This window comes from Triturus cristatus, chromosome 6 (assembly GCF_964204655.1).
Source record: "Triturus cristatus chromosome 6, aTriCri1.1, whole genome shotgun sequence".
NCBI classification, from domain to species: domain Eukaryota; kingdom Metazoa; phylum Chordata; class Amphibia; order Caudata; family Salamandridae; genus Triturus; species Triturus cristatus.
In genome coordinates, this window is record NC_140589.1 from 1,639,787,511 (window position 1) to 1,639,802,934 (window position 15,424).

Sequence of the window (15,424 nt, forward strand, 5' to 3'; positions counted from 1 at the left end):
AAGCAGCATTAGAGCAGTGCAAGGATTGGTTGGAGCCGGCAAACACAGCGCTCAGTTGGAGACCGATGAGGCTGTGTGTCTGGTCTCACAGCTCCCAGATAGAATTGACTGTGGAAGTCTTAATAGTGCATGTCAGGCTGTCCACGGCAAAAACACTGGCCAATCTGACATGTGCAGTTCAGTTAACAGTGACCCAACCAATTAGGTCCTAGCAGTAGCAGACACCCCGCTACTGCTGTGCTGGCAGAGAGAGTTCTGTTGCCCCGCCCATAAAGGAAGCAAATAAATGACGGACTGGGCAGAAAAGTATTTTATGTGGAAAGCAATAATGAGTGTGTAAATTCTATTCGGTTTTAAAATGTATGTTTTAAAGACAGTGTCTAAACATTATTACAGTATGAACTGAATTGAGTGTGTCTGGCATATAGTGGCACACAGTGGGGGGGGGGGTATGGTCAACGCCCCAATGATCCTATGAAGTAGCCACCCATACAAGTGTAGAACATTTTGTGCACTGTAATTCCTCCCCCTGCACAGTGCAGTTGTGTGTTTTAGTCCCTGGAATGGGGAATAACCAGGCAGACTCGAAATTACTGAATCCTTTTCTGCGCAGTTATCCCAACTTTCAAGGAGTTTTTCCACCCCCATTCAGCACCTGGCCTTAGCATGTGAACAGAAGCGGAAAGCCAGTGCGGGTCATAGGTGGGTGGTCAGGAGAGTGTGGATGGACCGGCTCTTCTCTGGTAGAGGGAGAGTACCATGCTCCCCCCGTGATGAAGGAAGGAGCAAGGTTGGGGCCAGGCTGTGCCTGTGTTCAAGGTTATTTTACTCATCCATGAAAATTTGCCAGTAAAATGAGGGCAGGTCTTCCAGCAAGCTGTACTTTTGGGTGCAAGACCACTGGGCCACATCGAACGGGCCCAGGTAGTATTCCTCTGGGGATACTGCTCCAGCTGACTCATAATCATGTCCCTGTTAACATCTCACCTCTCAGAAAAACACTTTGAATTTAAAAGGGCTCGCAGTTCCTGAATGGTCTGCCCAGGTTCAAGAAGGCTTACCAACAGCACACACATAGACTCTATAATTTTATACATACCAGTGTTATTTTCCAGCCTTGTTTAGGGCACGAAATGGGCAGTGAAGCTGTTTATGTAAGAAAAGAAGAGTTTACTTTTGTATGCCCTTCCCCTAGTGGGATAGGAGGTGTCTCCAGGTGGTGTGGGGGCTGCAAAACCCATGCAATTACAATGAAGTAACTTAAAATGCTCAGATGTTTTAAAGGATTGAGGAAGGGTCTGTGCTGCCTCAGGGCACATGCAGGGTTAAGTGCAATAGCAATTTTTGTTTGTTGGAGAGCTAATGACATAAATGGTGTCCTCTACCTCATCATCAAGTCCGCTTGGCCTTGGTTTCCTAGAGTTAACATTGACACATTCATCTGGGCTGCCTCAAATGCCACAATTATTTTGCTATTTTGCAATCATGTTTGTTTGTTCTTGGCCCCAGCGGCCTTACAACATTAATCACACTTCCTTCATTTGCACAAGGAACCACAAGGCGTACATGCTAAACGTGACAGGATTTTACTGAAGAGGGAACTTGGTGTTCTATTCTTAGAGGGTCTGTGACTCACCCACTGATTCCCCAGCTCTGCCTGTCTTAGCTAAAAGACGGCTTTGTGTAACCTGCATGTGAAAGGTATTGCAGAACTTGTCTCTAGAAACCCACAGTTTAGTGAGACAGCCTGAATGTTTGCAGCGGGATATGCAGCACCGCAGCGCAGCCACTTACAGGTCAGATGGATGTTTTACAGAAGGGAGGTGCTAGGCATCCATATCTGTCAATTACGCTACTGGCACTTTGCACTCACATGACATTGTTATTGTTATTGTTAATTGGCATTTGTAAAGCACGTTATCACCTTCAGGTCTCTAAGCACTAAAAGAGAGATCCCAACCCTTGCACGTGGGGGAAAGTAGTTGATTACATTACGCCCCAGGCTTCCGAAAAAAGAACTGTTTTGAATTTCTTCCTGACCGGGAGGATGACGTGTTCCTTACGTACATTCTCCGGCAAGTTGTTCCAAATTTGGGGGATGGATGTTGAGAATGCTCTTCCTCCTTTAGAGGACACGTTAAACCGGGGACAGGCCAGGAGGCTGGCCTCCGAGGACCGTAGCACCCTACTAGGAGTACATTTAGCTAGGCGGTCTTTGATGTAGCTAGGGGCTTGGCCATAAATGGCCTTGTGTGCGATGCAGAGGCCCTTAAACTTTGTTCTCTGTCTAACCGGGAGCCATAGATTTGATGCGGTGGAAAAACCCTCATGTCTGCTATAGCGACCTAGCTGCACATACATACCACATGGGTCTGATGCAGGTGCGGCCAATCGTTAAGGGCAGAGGGGCCCTGCCTCACCCCACCTTTTCCCAACACATGGAAAGTGTCTGTCAGGCTAAGCAAAGGTCAGCCTGATAGCCACTCTTCATGTTTGGGTCAGGCAATCAGGAGCTGTACATGTGCAGGTGTCTGGCTGCCTGAGCCGCACTTTGCCAGGATGAAGATTTCAAAGGACTGAAAGCGTGCTCTGCAAAGTGCTGCAAGGTTCTCCCCCTCATGACGAGGAGTCGTGTCACTGATAGACTCAGACCTGGGAGCTTTAGTTTTAAACCCTGAAATGCCAAGGGCAGACTGTACATCGGTAAGTCCTTGTCCAGAATGGGGTGTGGTCAGCAAGTCTCACTGACCCCATCCCATTTTTTGACAAGTTATGTTATGTTAATAGAGCTTATAAAGCGCAACTGTTACCCAAGGGTGTCCTGGCGCTAAGCACTACCTAATTGGTTAACTATGAAGAGTTGGCTATTCTATGAAGAGCCAGGTTTTCAGCCCCTTCCTAAAGGAAAGGAGCTCGGTTGAATTTCTAAGATGCACTGGTAGATTGTTCCATGCCTTTGCAGCACAAAAGATGAAACTCCCGCCACCCTAGTTGGCTTTTTTGACTCCGGGGACAGTCGCTTGCTTTGCTTCCGAGGAACGCAGCATTCTTCTGGGAACGTACCGTTGTAGGCGTTGTCTCAGATAGTCAGGGCCGCTGCCCTTCAAGGCCTTAAAGACCGTGCACAGTGCTTTAAATTGTGCAAGTTGTTTTACTGGAAGCCAGTGAAGATGTCGAAGTCCATTTCTCACTGAGACAAACCTAGGTGTACCAGTTAACAGCCTAGCTGCAGCATTTTGCACGAGCTGGAGTCTGTTCAGATGTTTGTTTTGGATGTTCAAATACAGACTGTTACAGTAGTCCAGTCAGGACAGAATGAGCGCTGTGACTGCTGTCCTAAAGCTATCTTCTGGAAGAAGGAACTTTATTTTCCTCAGGATTCTGAAGAGGAAGAAGCTGTGGAGACAACCCCGCTGACATGATCGCCAAAGGTGAGTTTGTTGTCCATAATCACCCCCAGGTTCTTCGCTTTCCTAGTAGGGGCTGGACGTGTTCCCATATCTTCTGGCCACCAATCAGGTATCCAGAGGTTAGCATTATTGCCAAATATAATGACCTCGGTTTCTCCTGCATTAAGTTTCAAGCAGTTTGATGACATCCAGCCTGCAATGGCTGTCATGCAATCGTGGCATCTTGATCCAGTTTCAGCTTCTTTGCCTCTCTGGAGGGACAACACAATTTGAGTGTTGTCTGCATAAGATGTTACTTGGTGCCCAAATGATCTTATCAGGGCTGCCAGTGGGGACACGAATATATTAAAAAGTGTAGGACTGAGGGACAACCCCTGCGGCACCCCACAAGGAAGAGAAAAAGGCTTAGACCAATCCCTACCCAGATCCACGTTTGGGTTCTGTCAGCAAGAAAGGATTTTAGGAGATTCCAGGCCTTACCCTGAAACCCTGCTGCAGATAAACGGTCCATCAGAACTTCGTGATGGACAGTATTGAAGGCCGCTGAAAGATCCAGCATAATCAGGATCGCAGCACCTCCCTGGTCCAAGGCCTCCGGTACCTCCTCCGTAGATTTGATCACGGCTAGCTCAGTGCTGTGTTCAGCACGAAAGCCGTATTGCGTAGAATCCAGTAAACAGTTGGTCTGGAAGAACGTGCTAAGTTGAACGTACATGGCCCTCTAGATCATTTTTGCCAGCAATGGGAGGAGCGAGATAGGGCTGTAGTTGTTCGGATCATTAGGATCCAAGTTTGGCTTTTTTATCAAAGGGAGAATTGAAGCTAATTACCAGGTTTTAGGAAACTGGCCCGAATTAAAGATAGTGTTAAACAAGGGGGTAAGGACTGAACCAATGACATCAGGAATGTGTTTGATCACGGACGCCGGACAAGGGCCCAGGGGAGATCTGGATCGAATCGCCATCAAGAGATTTGATTGCATCTTGGGTCTCTAATGGTGTAACGCCATCTAATATAGGAGTTGTTTTGGTGAAAGTGGGCGCCGACCTAACTAAAACCTCAGTGTCCTCTATTTGCTGGTGGATGAAGGAGGAGATAATGACTTTTACCTTTTGCCGAAAGAAGGAGGCTAGTGTTTCGCAGAGTTCGGAGCTGCTCTGTGTGTTAGGCCTGGCAGGGTTCGTGAGTTTAGTTATAGTTTTTAAAAGTTCTTTGGAGAAGGATTTGGCCCTGTTGATCTACTCCGCAAAATGTGCCCTTTTAGTTTCAAAGAGTAATATTTTATAAAGTGAGAGACTTGCTTTATAAGCCTCTTTGTTGGTAATATTGTACCCTTTTCTCCAGGCACGTTCTAGCCGCTTACAATCAGTTTTGTGCTTTTGTAGGTTTTCTGAGAACCAGGGGGCTGAGGGAAGGGCCTGCTTGGGGGTATACAATTTGACCGGGGCTAGTATACTGCATGCGGCATCAATCCACCCCGAATAGGCAGCCGTAGCCTCCTCCACTCTAGATGGAAGAATGGGGGCTGTTGCTTTCATAAGATTACCTAAAACAAGACTGTTAACGTTTTTCCAGGCCCTTATTGCTATCTTGTCCTTGGGCTCTGGTTTCTGTTGATAATGAGAGATCCGCGATAGTTCAAATAGGATAGCGGCATGATCAGTCCAGGGGAGTGGCAGTACCTCGGTGAAGGAGAGGCAGCGGTTGTTGGAAAAAAGTCCATCTAAAGTGTGACCTGCTACGTGGGTAGGGCATTCCACAAGCTGCTAAAGGGCCCCTCCGCTCATGACTTGTTTTAGCCTCAAATTATCGGGTTCAGTGAGGTGCTGAAGATGAAAATTGAAGTCCTCCATTACTGTGAAAGAGTTGGCACAAAGCCCCGCCTCTAGGAGCATTCCAATGGATTCTAGGAACGCACCTCTGGGGCCTGGGGGGCGATAGAGGAGGATAGCCTTAAATGTGTCATGGGAGGAAATGCGTACACTTAATGAGAGTGCTTCGGAGGCAAGATTAGAGGCTGTAAGGAATGAGGGCTCTAAGGTATTGTGATAAATAACTGTCAGCCCTCCACCCCTCCTATGAGGTCTGTCGAGTGTATGGCAGAGGAATTCTGGGGGTGAAGCTTTAACGATATTGGGTCCTGAGGTGTTATCAGTCCAGGATTCGGTTATAAAAGCCAGCTTGATGTTTTGTTCCTCAATAAGTAACAGAACGTCCTCCTCTCATTTGGCTGACTCATGGCAAGGTCAACCAATGAGACAAGGCAGCAGGATATTCCAGTTTTTTCTTCCCCAAAGCCTCCAGGAACCACCGGAGCTTCTCTCCCGCCAACCAATACCACTGCTAGCCAGTAAGTTGTTTTTAATGGTGGGTGCATGCATTGCTGTGAGTATGTGTATGCCCGTGTTGAAGAGAGTGTGCGTGTATTTGTGCCCGCTTCATCACTACTCCATATTATGGGCAGCCACTGGTTTGATATGCAGTCTAATTTTGCCTTACACCACAACATGCTCTAAAAACACACAATATATGTGGGCCTATACCATCGACACACCTGCAGCGCACACTGGTGGATAGGCATGCACAGAAAACGTCATAGACAGGCGTCTGAATATCGGAATCCTTGTCCAATAAACGCACTGTGCAGTGCACAGTGTACCACATGCACAGTATTGCTTGACTGGCGTTCACAGATCGATACTAAATGTGTACATCAAAGGGCCTTTTAAGTCTATATTCAGACATGTACAAGCATGCCTTGATCGTGAAGTCATCATAGCAAAGATGTAGGTAACAAATAAACAAGGGATTGTGAGGGGGTTTGTGTGCAGGAATTACCCACGTACATCTCGCTCTTTTCATCAACTCATAAAATCATTATAGAGGAGTGGCTTAAGGACACAGAAAATAGTTCATCTCATGGTGAAAATGGGAAGTATCATTGGACAATCGTAAAACACAGATTCCGAGACTTCATGGAGCTCAGAATTCTGTTGTTCCTGCTATAGGAAGGACAAAGCACTGCAACATTGCCTCAGTTCAACCTCATCACAAGAGACGCAGGCCGTTGCTTCTCGGTACAGGTCCCCACTTTCTGGCACTCTCTCCAGCTGGATATTAGATTTGCTTCCTTCTTTGTAGAAGGTGAAAACTATTCTGTTTGGCTAGGCAACTTCATGTGGAGTAGGTTAGTCAGTCACCTAGATAAAGAAAATTTGAACATCTATCCAGTGTAATGCGCCCTGCAGAATATACTCAGGGGAGATGTGATTTGCCCACCTAGGACAGCACAGGTGGTGCATCCAAAGGCAGCTAGACAGCTCAAAGCCCCAAATGTGTGTCTTGGGAGACAGGGCTACCATATCCTAAACGTGCTAGGCCCTGGGCTATGGTTACATGCCATCTTGGAATGGCGGAGGGATACACGCTAGTCAGAAAATTCACGTCAATGGAGGTGATGAGAGAACCGCATAGATAATTTCAAGTGTCCATGGTTGCAACTGTTGCATTTGTTTTACTACATCAGGGATCAGAATGTCCGTCCGCCACAGAAGACCTCACAGTCTATGCAGTGCTTAATTTTTGCATACCTGAGCCCTTTCTCAGCCTCACCGGTGCTCTCTTTACTCCTATCACTGTGGGTGCCCACAATTCAGTATTAGCAATGTTTCTGATGATGACAGACTCTAAACCTCCGCAGCACTGACCACAGGTGCAGGTGTCGTCGCACTCATATAATTTTCATCACTAAAGTCAGTCATTATCAGTACAATAACCCCAGCTTGTCCTCTCTGTATTACCCATTTCCAGCTCACCCGTTGCCACACACTGAGATCCCTCAGCACCACTGTAGTACAGTCTCAGTGAGCGTTCCAAAAGTGGGGCTGATGGCTTCCCATGCTAAATATCTGATGACACATCTCATAATGTGGGACAAGGCAGTGAAGCCTTGCTCTGTGTATTCGTTGTCATATTTAAAGGAGGAGCACCAGCATGGTCATTGCTGTTTAGGGGAAGATCTCTCCAGCACCAGGACCTCTCACCCCCTCTACCTCACACTTGGGAAAGGTTTTCTTGAAATTCAGAAAGGGGCTGAAAACATATTTTGTCTTAATACTTTCAGCCTAGTCATACTCTGATGGACTGTAATGAGCTTTAGGCTGCACCCACCTCACCTGGTTGCCATTGACTGCAATACATCTTAAAGCTCCATTCATCACATTGTTGATCTTTCTTCTATGAAAATTTAGTACTTTGATACACATGCTAGGTGGTGCTGAGCACTCTACAAAAAGAAGAAAAGGAAATTGTGGAGTTGACACAGTATTTGCTACTCCTGTTTCCCAATATTCTCTTGAATCAGTCCAGAGGAACATTTTTGTCTCACCTTTTTTGTATTGGCGATTTTGGGATGTCTTTCATCCTCCATCGGGATGCTTGAGCGACTATTTTACCTGTGAAATCAGTTAGCAAAACGGCCTGGTAGCACGGGGAGTGAGAGCTGTCAAAAACATCTGAAAAATGGCTACTACTAAAAAAAAAGCAACTTTTTTAGGTCTCGCCTGACCCAGCGCATGCGCTGGTCTGGCGAGACTTATTAGGAGGGCTCCAAAAAGTGCTACCAGGCCAGCCTAGAGCTACAGTGCGTGTGCGCGGGCGCGCGCGCCGCGCTTGGCCGCGATTGGCCGCGATTACTTTCACTTTCGCGGCCGCTTTGATGTTTGATGGCGATCGCGATAAGTATTTAGTTATGCAACTGTTGCATGGCTAAACACTTACAAGGTCCCATAGGCGAGACCTATTGGCTATGCCAATGCTTGTTTTTCTGTATCATCCATTTTGCAGATCGTTTCTGTGCCCTTTCGTACATGTTGACGTATTTGACGTTTGTATAGTGTGAACGTGCGCGATCCTCATGCTTTCCAAATGTTAAACCTAAAAGTGTTGTAGTGGTTGTCTCTAACCAATAGGGGGCAGTTTTTTTTCTTTTCTTTTTTTTATAAAGGGTCAAGCCAGTTTGTCTTAGAAACTTGTCTCACAAAGAGAGGCTTGTCTAACCAGATGTGCTGACAGATTTCCCTTGGAAATTATATAGAGTACACTATGATGATGGATCCAAGGAACAGACAAACCTGCCAACTCTATTTCTTTAAATAAGTATAACTCATGTATTAACATCAGTGCTTAATTTGTAAACCAATAAGTGCCGGGGCTCTAGTCGGGAGGCCACTGCAGCTTGCACCACACACTGCTCCTGCCAGCTGGCAATGACAGTACAAACACAGCTACTAACAGTCACACACACCTGTTAATGTGCTGATACCTAAATTAGTCAGACAGCGCCACCATGTGGCAGACTGTCATAAGTGCCGGTGTAGGCAATTAGGTGCCGGTGCTGAGCACCGGAAACCACCGGCTCAAATTAAGCACTGGTTAACATTCAAATAATAGACTTGAACCCAATTAGGATAAAAGAAAATATTTGATAGCAAAAAATGAAATGTATTCAGTGTTATTTCTTCTTTATATTTATTTGTTTGAACAAATCATAATGCAATATTCAATAGATAAATATAAATATTGATGCAGAAAAAACACAATATCAAAGCAAATACATGTGCAATATACAGAACATAAGTATATTTTCTAAGAGTTTCTCAGGCTCACTCCCCAATCCCACTAAAATACCATGCATACCCTCACACATGTCCCATTCATACTTCCTAAATTCAACATCAATCAACAAGAGAAACCATTAAAAATATCAAAATACACCAGACAAGACCAAAATGTATGAGAATTACAATCAGGTATTATATAATAATATAAAGAAGTATTATTTTTTTGTTTTGATGCATATACACTATAATATACCTCAACATACACTAAGTGTATTCATCATCAAATATAAACATTGATATCAACGCAGCCAAAATCTCTTCTTATAATGCGGGTCTTTTTGGAATACCCATGGCTTTATGCGATGATATAAGGTCTTCTGTTTCAGTTTTGATTAAAGCCAGCCATATTGGCTTTATCATGGTTGGAAAAAGTAGCTAAAAAGAGTTGCTTTCTGTGTGGAGCACATATTGGAGACATAGAATTGAACTTGAGAAACGGTTTGGTGACTCGGTGCACTTTTCAGATGTAAATTAGTCCTGCAGGAATTCAAATGGAAGCACTTGCTAGAAGGTGGAGTGATACACCAGACAGCCAATAGCAAGACCTGAGAGGAATACAACCACTGGGTGGAGCCAAGCACGCTCTGTGTCACTGTATATCTCTAAAGAATTGGTAATACTGTTGTATGCAGTCTGCTGCCATACCAAGCCAAACTTGCAAACAGCCAAGCAAATGAAGCTGATACATGTTTTCCATCGCACCAAATAATGTGCACAGAGGCCCGCGAGCCCTGAATTGGTCTCTTGTTGCTTTTGCTGTTTGGTTTGATAAGTTTATTTGAATGGCTGTGGCGTGATTCCTGCTGCGACATAAGCTCCATGTGGAAAGACACAGTGTCAATAATGACAGTTGTGACATGCCAGGTAAATGTTTGCTTTTCTTCACTGGTTGAGAAGAATTTACATCTAAATAGGAGCTGTTGATCATAAAGATTAAAACGTTTTTTTTTTACCATGAAACGAGGAAACTCAGTCCGAACGAAAGTTAGTTCATGTCACAGGTTCAAAATGTAAACAGGCAAAGGGCATTTTCCATCACCAGAAATGACACAGGCTTGCTGCATTACACTGAGGGCTGCATGTGCGAGGAGTCAGCAGCGTGCGGGTGGCTTGTTATTCTGCGTGTTTGCACGTGCTTGTGGCGCACCACATCCTAGGGCGGGAATTAGGTGTCTGAGAACGTCAAAGGCGCTCTCTCTTTTAATTGGACCAAAACGAAAGGGAAATAGGTGGCTGCCAATCAATGAAAGCGTTTATGCTTACGGTTCATGACATGCAAAATAAAGTGGGTCGTTATCTTTTAATTGAGCTCCAGGTTTTGGTACAGATTTCATTTGTACCAGTGATTTTCGCAGTGAAAAGAAGAAAACACGATATAAGTTTGGGACAAGACAATTACTCATGGTTAACCTGGTCACACAGTCCGAATATGGGCAGTAGCGTGGCAAGGATACCGTGGAAAAGCAAGGAAAATGGCCCATATGACTGCTGTTGGGGTAGTATAATACAGCAGTTATCAAGGTTCACTGGGCCCCACAGGGCCCGGGACCCCGGTGCACTGCACCTGCTGCACCAATGGTAGCTACACCTGCTTCTATCCCACAGCCATGCACGGCTTAACACTGTGTTTCTAGTAACTAGACAAATGCCTTACCTGTACCTAGACACAAACCTCGTGCTTAATTTGTAAAAGAAAAACGAAGTGCAAGGCCCTTGTCAGGAGGCCACTGCAACTTGCACCACCCATTGCTCCCACTAGCGCTGCCAATGACACTACTGTCACTACCAGCCATCACACTCATACAAGTGTGATAATTCACACTTTAATTGTACATTAAAATGACTAATAAATGGTGCCCAAGCTATTCGTATAGCTTTGGATGGCAGGTGTTCTTGATTCTTATGTATGTTTAATTATTTAACAACAGCTGTTGTGCTCCTGAAACAAATAAGACAAACAGTGACACAATGTGGAAGGCTGCCCCAAGAGCCGGTGTTCACAACAAAGTGCTGGTGCCGAGCACCGGAAACTACCAGCTCAAATTAAGCACTGCTGGTACCATCAAAGCCAATCTCTATATAGTAATAATCGCTATGCAAACATTTTAAGTACCCACATGCATGACTATCAGTTCATATACTCTCCACAGCCAGTGGTTGAGGTGGTTGGGACCTATTGGGAGCGATGTTCCCAATTACATTTTCTTTTACACTAAGCGTTCCCATACTTCTTGCTGCCTCACTCCCAGATTTGCAGACCCCATCCCCATTGCACTCATCATAGTTCCCATCCTGTTTCAATGCACTCCTACCTCTGTCATCACTGTCTACTCTGCTTCCAAACCTCATGCACTGCTCCCAACTTTTCCCACAGAGACCAAACTACAGTCAGCCACCTATCAATCATGCACCCAAAAGAGGCCCAAAATCAGATCCCTCCATGAGCCAACCAGGGCTAAATAGGATTATAAAACTGATGCTTACAGGTTTGCCTTTTAGATAACAATTTGGAAAGGACTTTATACCGCACAAGGTGTATGGAAAGCGTAACATAAATACATATGAACTACAATATAATCTATAGGCAATAGCAAGGGCCGGACTGGGAACCCAAAGCAGCCCTGGCAATTTTATCAGACCGTCCCTGGGGTTGTTGGTGGGGGAGGGAGGAGAGGGTGGTGGTGGGAACAGTGCAAGTGTGAAGCACTGCTGCTTTTGTTACTGGGGGCCCATATTGCAATAGTGCTGCAAAACTGACCCTCAGCAACAAAACAGGCCGCCAGCACTGATGCTTTTGTTACTGGGGGGGCGATATTGCAGCACCGCTGCGAAACAGGCCCCACTGCTCCAAAACAAGCCCCCACTGCTCCAAAACCGGCCCACACCCTTGCAGCCACCCGGAGAAAATCCCCGATGCCCGCTATGGTCAGTCCGGCCCTGGCAATAGCTCCTACAAGGTAGACTTAAGATACCTTACAAGATCTTAACCAGTCCGGCTTCCTCAGCTGTCAACTCTCAATTGATATTAAAGATGTGATTTTGGAGTTGAGCATAGACTGCTTTTTCAGTAATCTTGCAGATGAATGGTGGGTGAGTGATAGGCCATTAGGATCTAGTGTAGGTTTCTTTAGGAGTGTGTGGATCTGGCCTATTTTTAGAGCTTCTGGGACTTTGTTTTTAGGAAGCCCATCGTAACAAATATACTCCTGGATTAAAGAACTGACCCTTTATGAGGATTTATCTGCAATTAATATATAGACTTTGCTATATATTTTTTTGCAAGAAATATCCGTACTAATCAGTGAGCCGTTATGGTTGTAAATATGTTATGGTGTGTTATGTGTATTTGTAAAGCACCAGATCACCCACAAGCGTGTTCGTGTGTGTGTGTGCTTAGCCCTCCCCATGGTAGGTTGATTAAGTGAAAATTCAGGTCTTCAGCTTCTTGTGGAATTCAAGAAGAGAGGAGAGTTCTCTGATGTGGAGTGGGAGGTTGTTCCAACGGAAGGATTGATTTTGTTCCTTTTTTTGTAGTGAATGTATGAATTGTTGTATATATATGTGTTCACACATTTTTCAAATGCATTGGGTATTTGGGTAGAGATGAGTTGGTTGGTCTATAGGCTGGGCTTTCTTATTTTGTTTCATTTATTGAAACTTAGCGTTCTTTGTTTGGTAAACCCATCTACATGGCCTGTTGAACGTTATACAAATATTCTTTAGTGTTGACGACTTGTTATACACTCACTCAAGATGGCACTGGTAGAAATGTTGGCAAAGAATCTGTCGTCCTTGTGGACGATCTTATGCAGGTGAGGTCACTGTGGTGGTCTTATGTGCGAGATCCGATTCGTAAAACATTTGTTTTGGATGATTCATATAGTGGTAGAGGTACTTAGTCTTTTATCCGTCTCCATGAAATTAGTAGGTCAAGCGGCTCAGCTAATTATGCATGTGGAACATTATCGATTATAATAGTATAAATGGACATTTTTACTTAAGATACCGTTTGCGGATAATTTAGTAGATGGCTCGTCATTTTTGTGGGCTGTCGTGTACAGACTAAGTTACTGTGGTAACTTGTAATGTGGTATTACGATATGAAACACACGCTTTCAAGATGGCGTTTGTAGTAGTACAAGTTGTTAGTCCTTCGTTAGTGACTACGGAATCCACAGGTGAAGCTGCTTTGGCAATTTTGGTCGCGTAGCGGTGTAGACTGTAAGAGTATAAATAGAGACATGCAATTGGGTAATGTCTCGCTTACCTACGGAAAGACGAACCGATGACGCCAACGTGCGATTAAAGGAGCGATACGCTTAAAAAGATGGTGAGTCAGGAGGGAATAGGTTGGACCCTGTGATTGTATTTGGGCAAATTTGAGACTTCTTCCACCTGTGAGACTCTTGACCTAGCCCCTGTGTTTTTTCGTTAGATATTGGGGTTGGTATTTTGTGTTCCTAAGAGACTAGGCTTTGGAACCTTTCCGGTAACGAATGTGGGCAGAAATCTATGTTGAGCAGCGTATAAATCGTGGTGCCTGCTTCCTAGGATTTTTTTGCTTTCTCTCTTACTCTCTCCGGTTAGGATTGTGGGAAGAAGTCTCTATTGAGCAGCGTATAATTGCTATTGTCTGCTCCCTAGGACTTTCTTGCGTTTTCCCTTTATAGGAATTAGATATTAGATTGTGGTAATTTAGAACATGTGACTTACAGTTTTGCAATTCCGTTCTTTATATTTTCCTCCTTTTCCTCTTCTTCATCCTTTTCCTCCTATGGCAAAATATATATCCGTTTTCTCGAGATTTTATTGTTATAGGAACACCACGAAGAATATTAAAATCGTGTACCCGATTCGGGGTCCTTTCCAGACTTGGATACGGATGACCTTTATAAGATATACTACTCAAAGGTATTTATGATTAGTTTATTTTGGAGATAGAGCATAGTAAGGAAGCCCCGTATAGTGGAAGATAGGTGGTAATGCAGAATACAATAACTCTTTTACACAGATATATGGAAGACTTCTGAATAAATACAGGATGTATCGTGGTTCTGTCTTACATCTAGAAGGACTTTGAGGTGCTTTCTACGGGTATGTAAATACTGTGTCGAACTACAAGAAAGACCTAGAAAGATTAGAATAGGAAAATGAAATTGATATATATAAATGCAATTACCCTGATGATCTTGCCAGGGTATCGTCACATAAGAAGAAACTGTGATTACTCCCTATAGCAATAACAGCAATTATTGTAGGTCAATATTACTCCTTCATATAGTAAGTATTGTCCTTTTAAATGTATGGTAGGATTAGATTATAATACCTAATTTATATATTGGGTATACATCTTTGTTGTCATAGTATAGTACCACATGGACAAATTCCTCCTCCATATTGATTAAATTATTTCTTTTCAAATAAATCGTTTTCTGTTAGGTAAAGCAACACTTAGTGTATCACTATGCATGATGGGGTCTTTTTAGGGTTAACCCTGTTTTCTTTACATTACACTATTTGATATTGTATATATGTATCATTTGGTCCAATCTGTGTCTTTTTAAATTTATTGAGGATTCTTATTATAAATTGTGGCTAGTGATTAATTTCATTTTTATATATATATCTTTCTAGGAAATCCCAGGTTTTGAGAACCTGGATATGAGAAGTAGCGGGTCCTGATGAAGGTGGTCTCTACGTTTTCTTATGCCATCGAAACGCGTTGACCAAGTCTTCTTGGAAATCCTACAATTATTGTAGTAGCTCCCTTTTGGGGGTTATAAAGACTGTTTTACAACTAAAATGCGCTAATTGGGACAACTATTGAGATATATTTAAAGGATGTGTATGGTATGTGGATGTATGAATGAATAGTATGAATGTTTAGTGTTCTCTTCCTGGGTTTTGTTTCGGAAAAATACATTGTGTATTAGGGAATTGACATAAATAATGTGTAAAATATAATGATGATGTCATAAATGAAGATTGATTTATATGTGGAAAAAAATTATATTATATAAAAAAAAAGGTAATAATAAAATATAATAAACAGGAGTAAAAGAAATAAATTGAAGTGGTGAATTGGTGTTCTTTGTTGGTTAGCTCATGTTGACTTAGATGTTCTATCAATATTTTGATTAAATTGTAATTGTAATTGTAATTGTAACTGGGTTTTATATCGCGCCAACTCACCGACAGGTCTCTAAGCGCTACTGACCAAGTACAACACCAAAGATGAAATAAGAATATAGAGGTGTCTAATCTGATGACCGACTATTGGATGGGAATGCGTCTTTAAAGAGTAAAGTTTTCAAGGACTTCCTAAAATGGAGA

General features: G+C 43.6%; 1 protein-coding gene across 2 annotated transcripts in view; it reads left to right on the forward strand.

Annotated features, from left to right (window-relative positions):
• Nucleotides 1-15,124, forward strand: part of LOC146821751 (uncharacterized) — a 264,091-nt gene extending 248,967 nt beyond the window's left edge. For both annotated transcript variants that reach the window (XR_014962764.1, XM_085609377.1), the window contains one exon: nt 14,726-15,124. Coding sequence is in view for 1 of the 2 variants with exons in the window: in XM_085609377.1 (XP_085465503.1) it covers nt 14,726-14,756 (31 nt within the window). In the remaining variant the exon portion in view is untranslated. The remainder of the gene's footprint in view (nt 1-14,725) is intronic.
• The last annotated feature ends 300 nt before the right edge of the window (nt 15,125-15,424 follow it).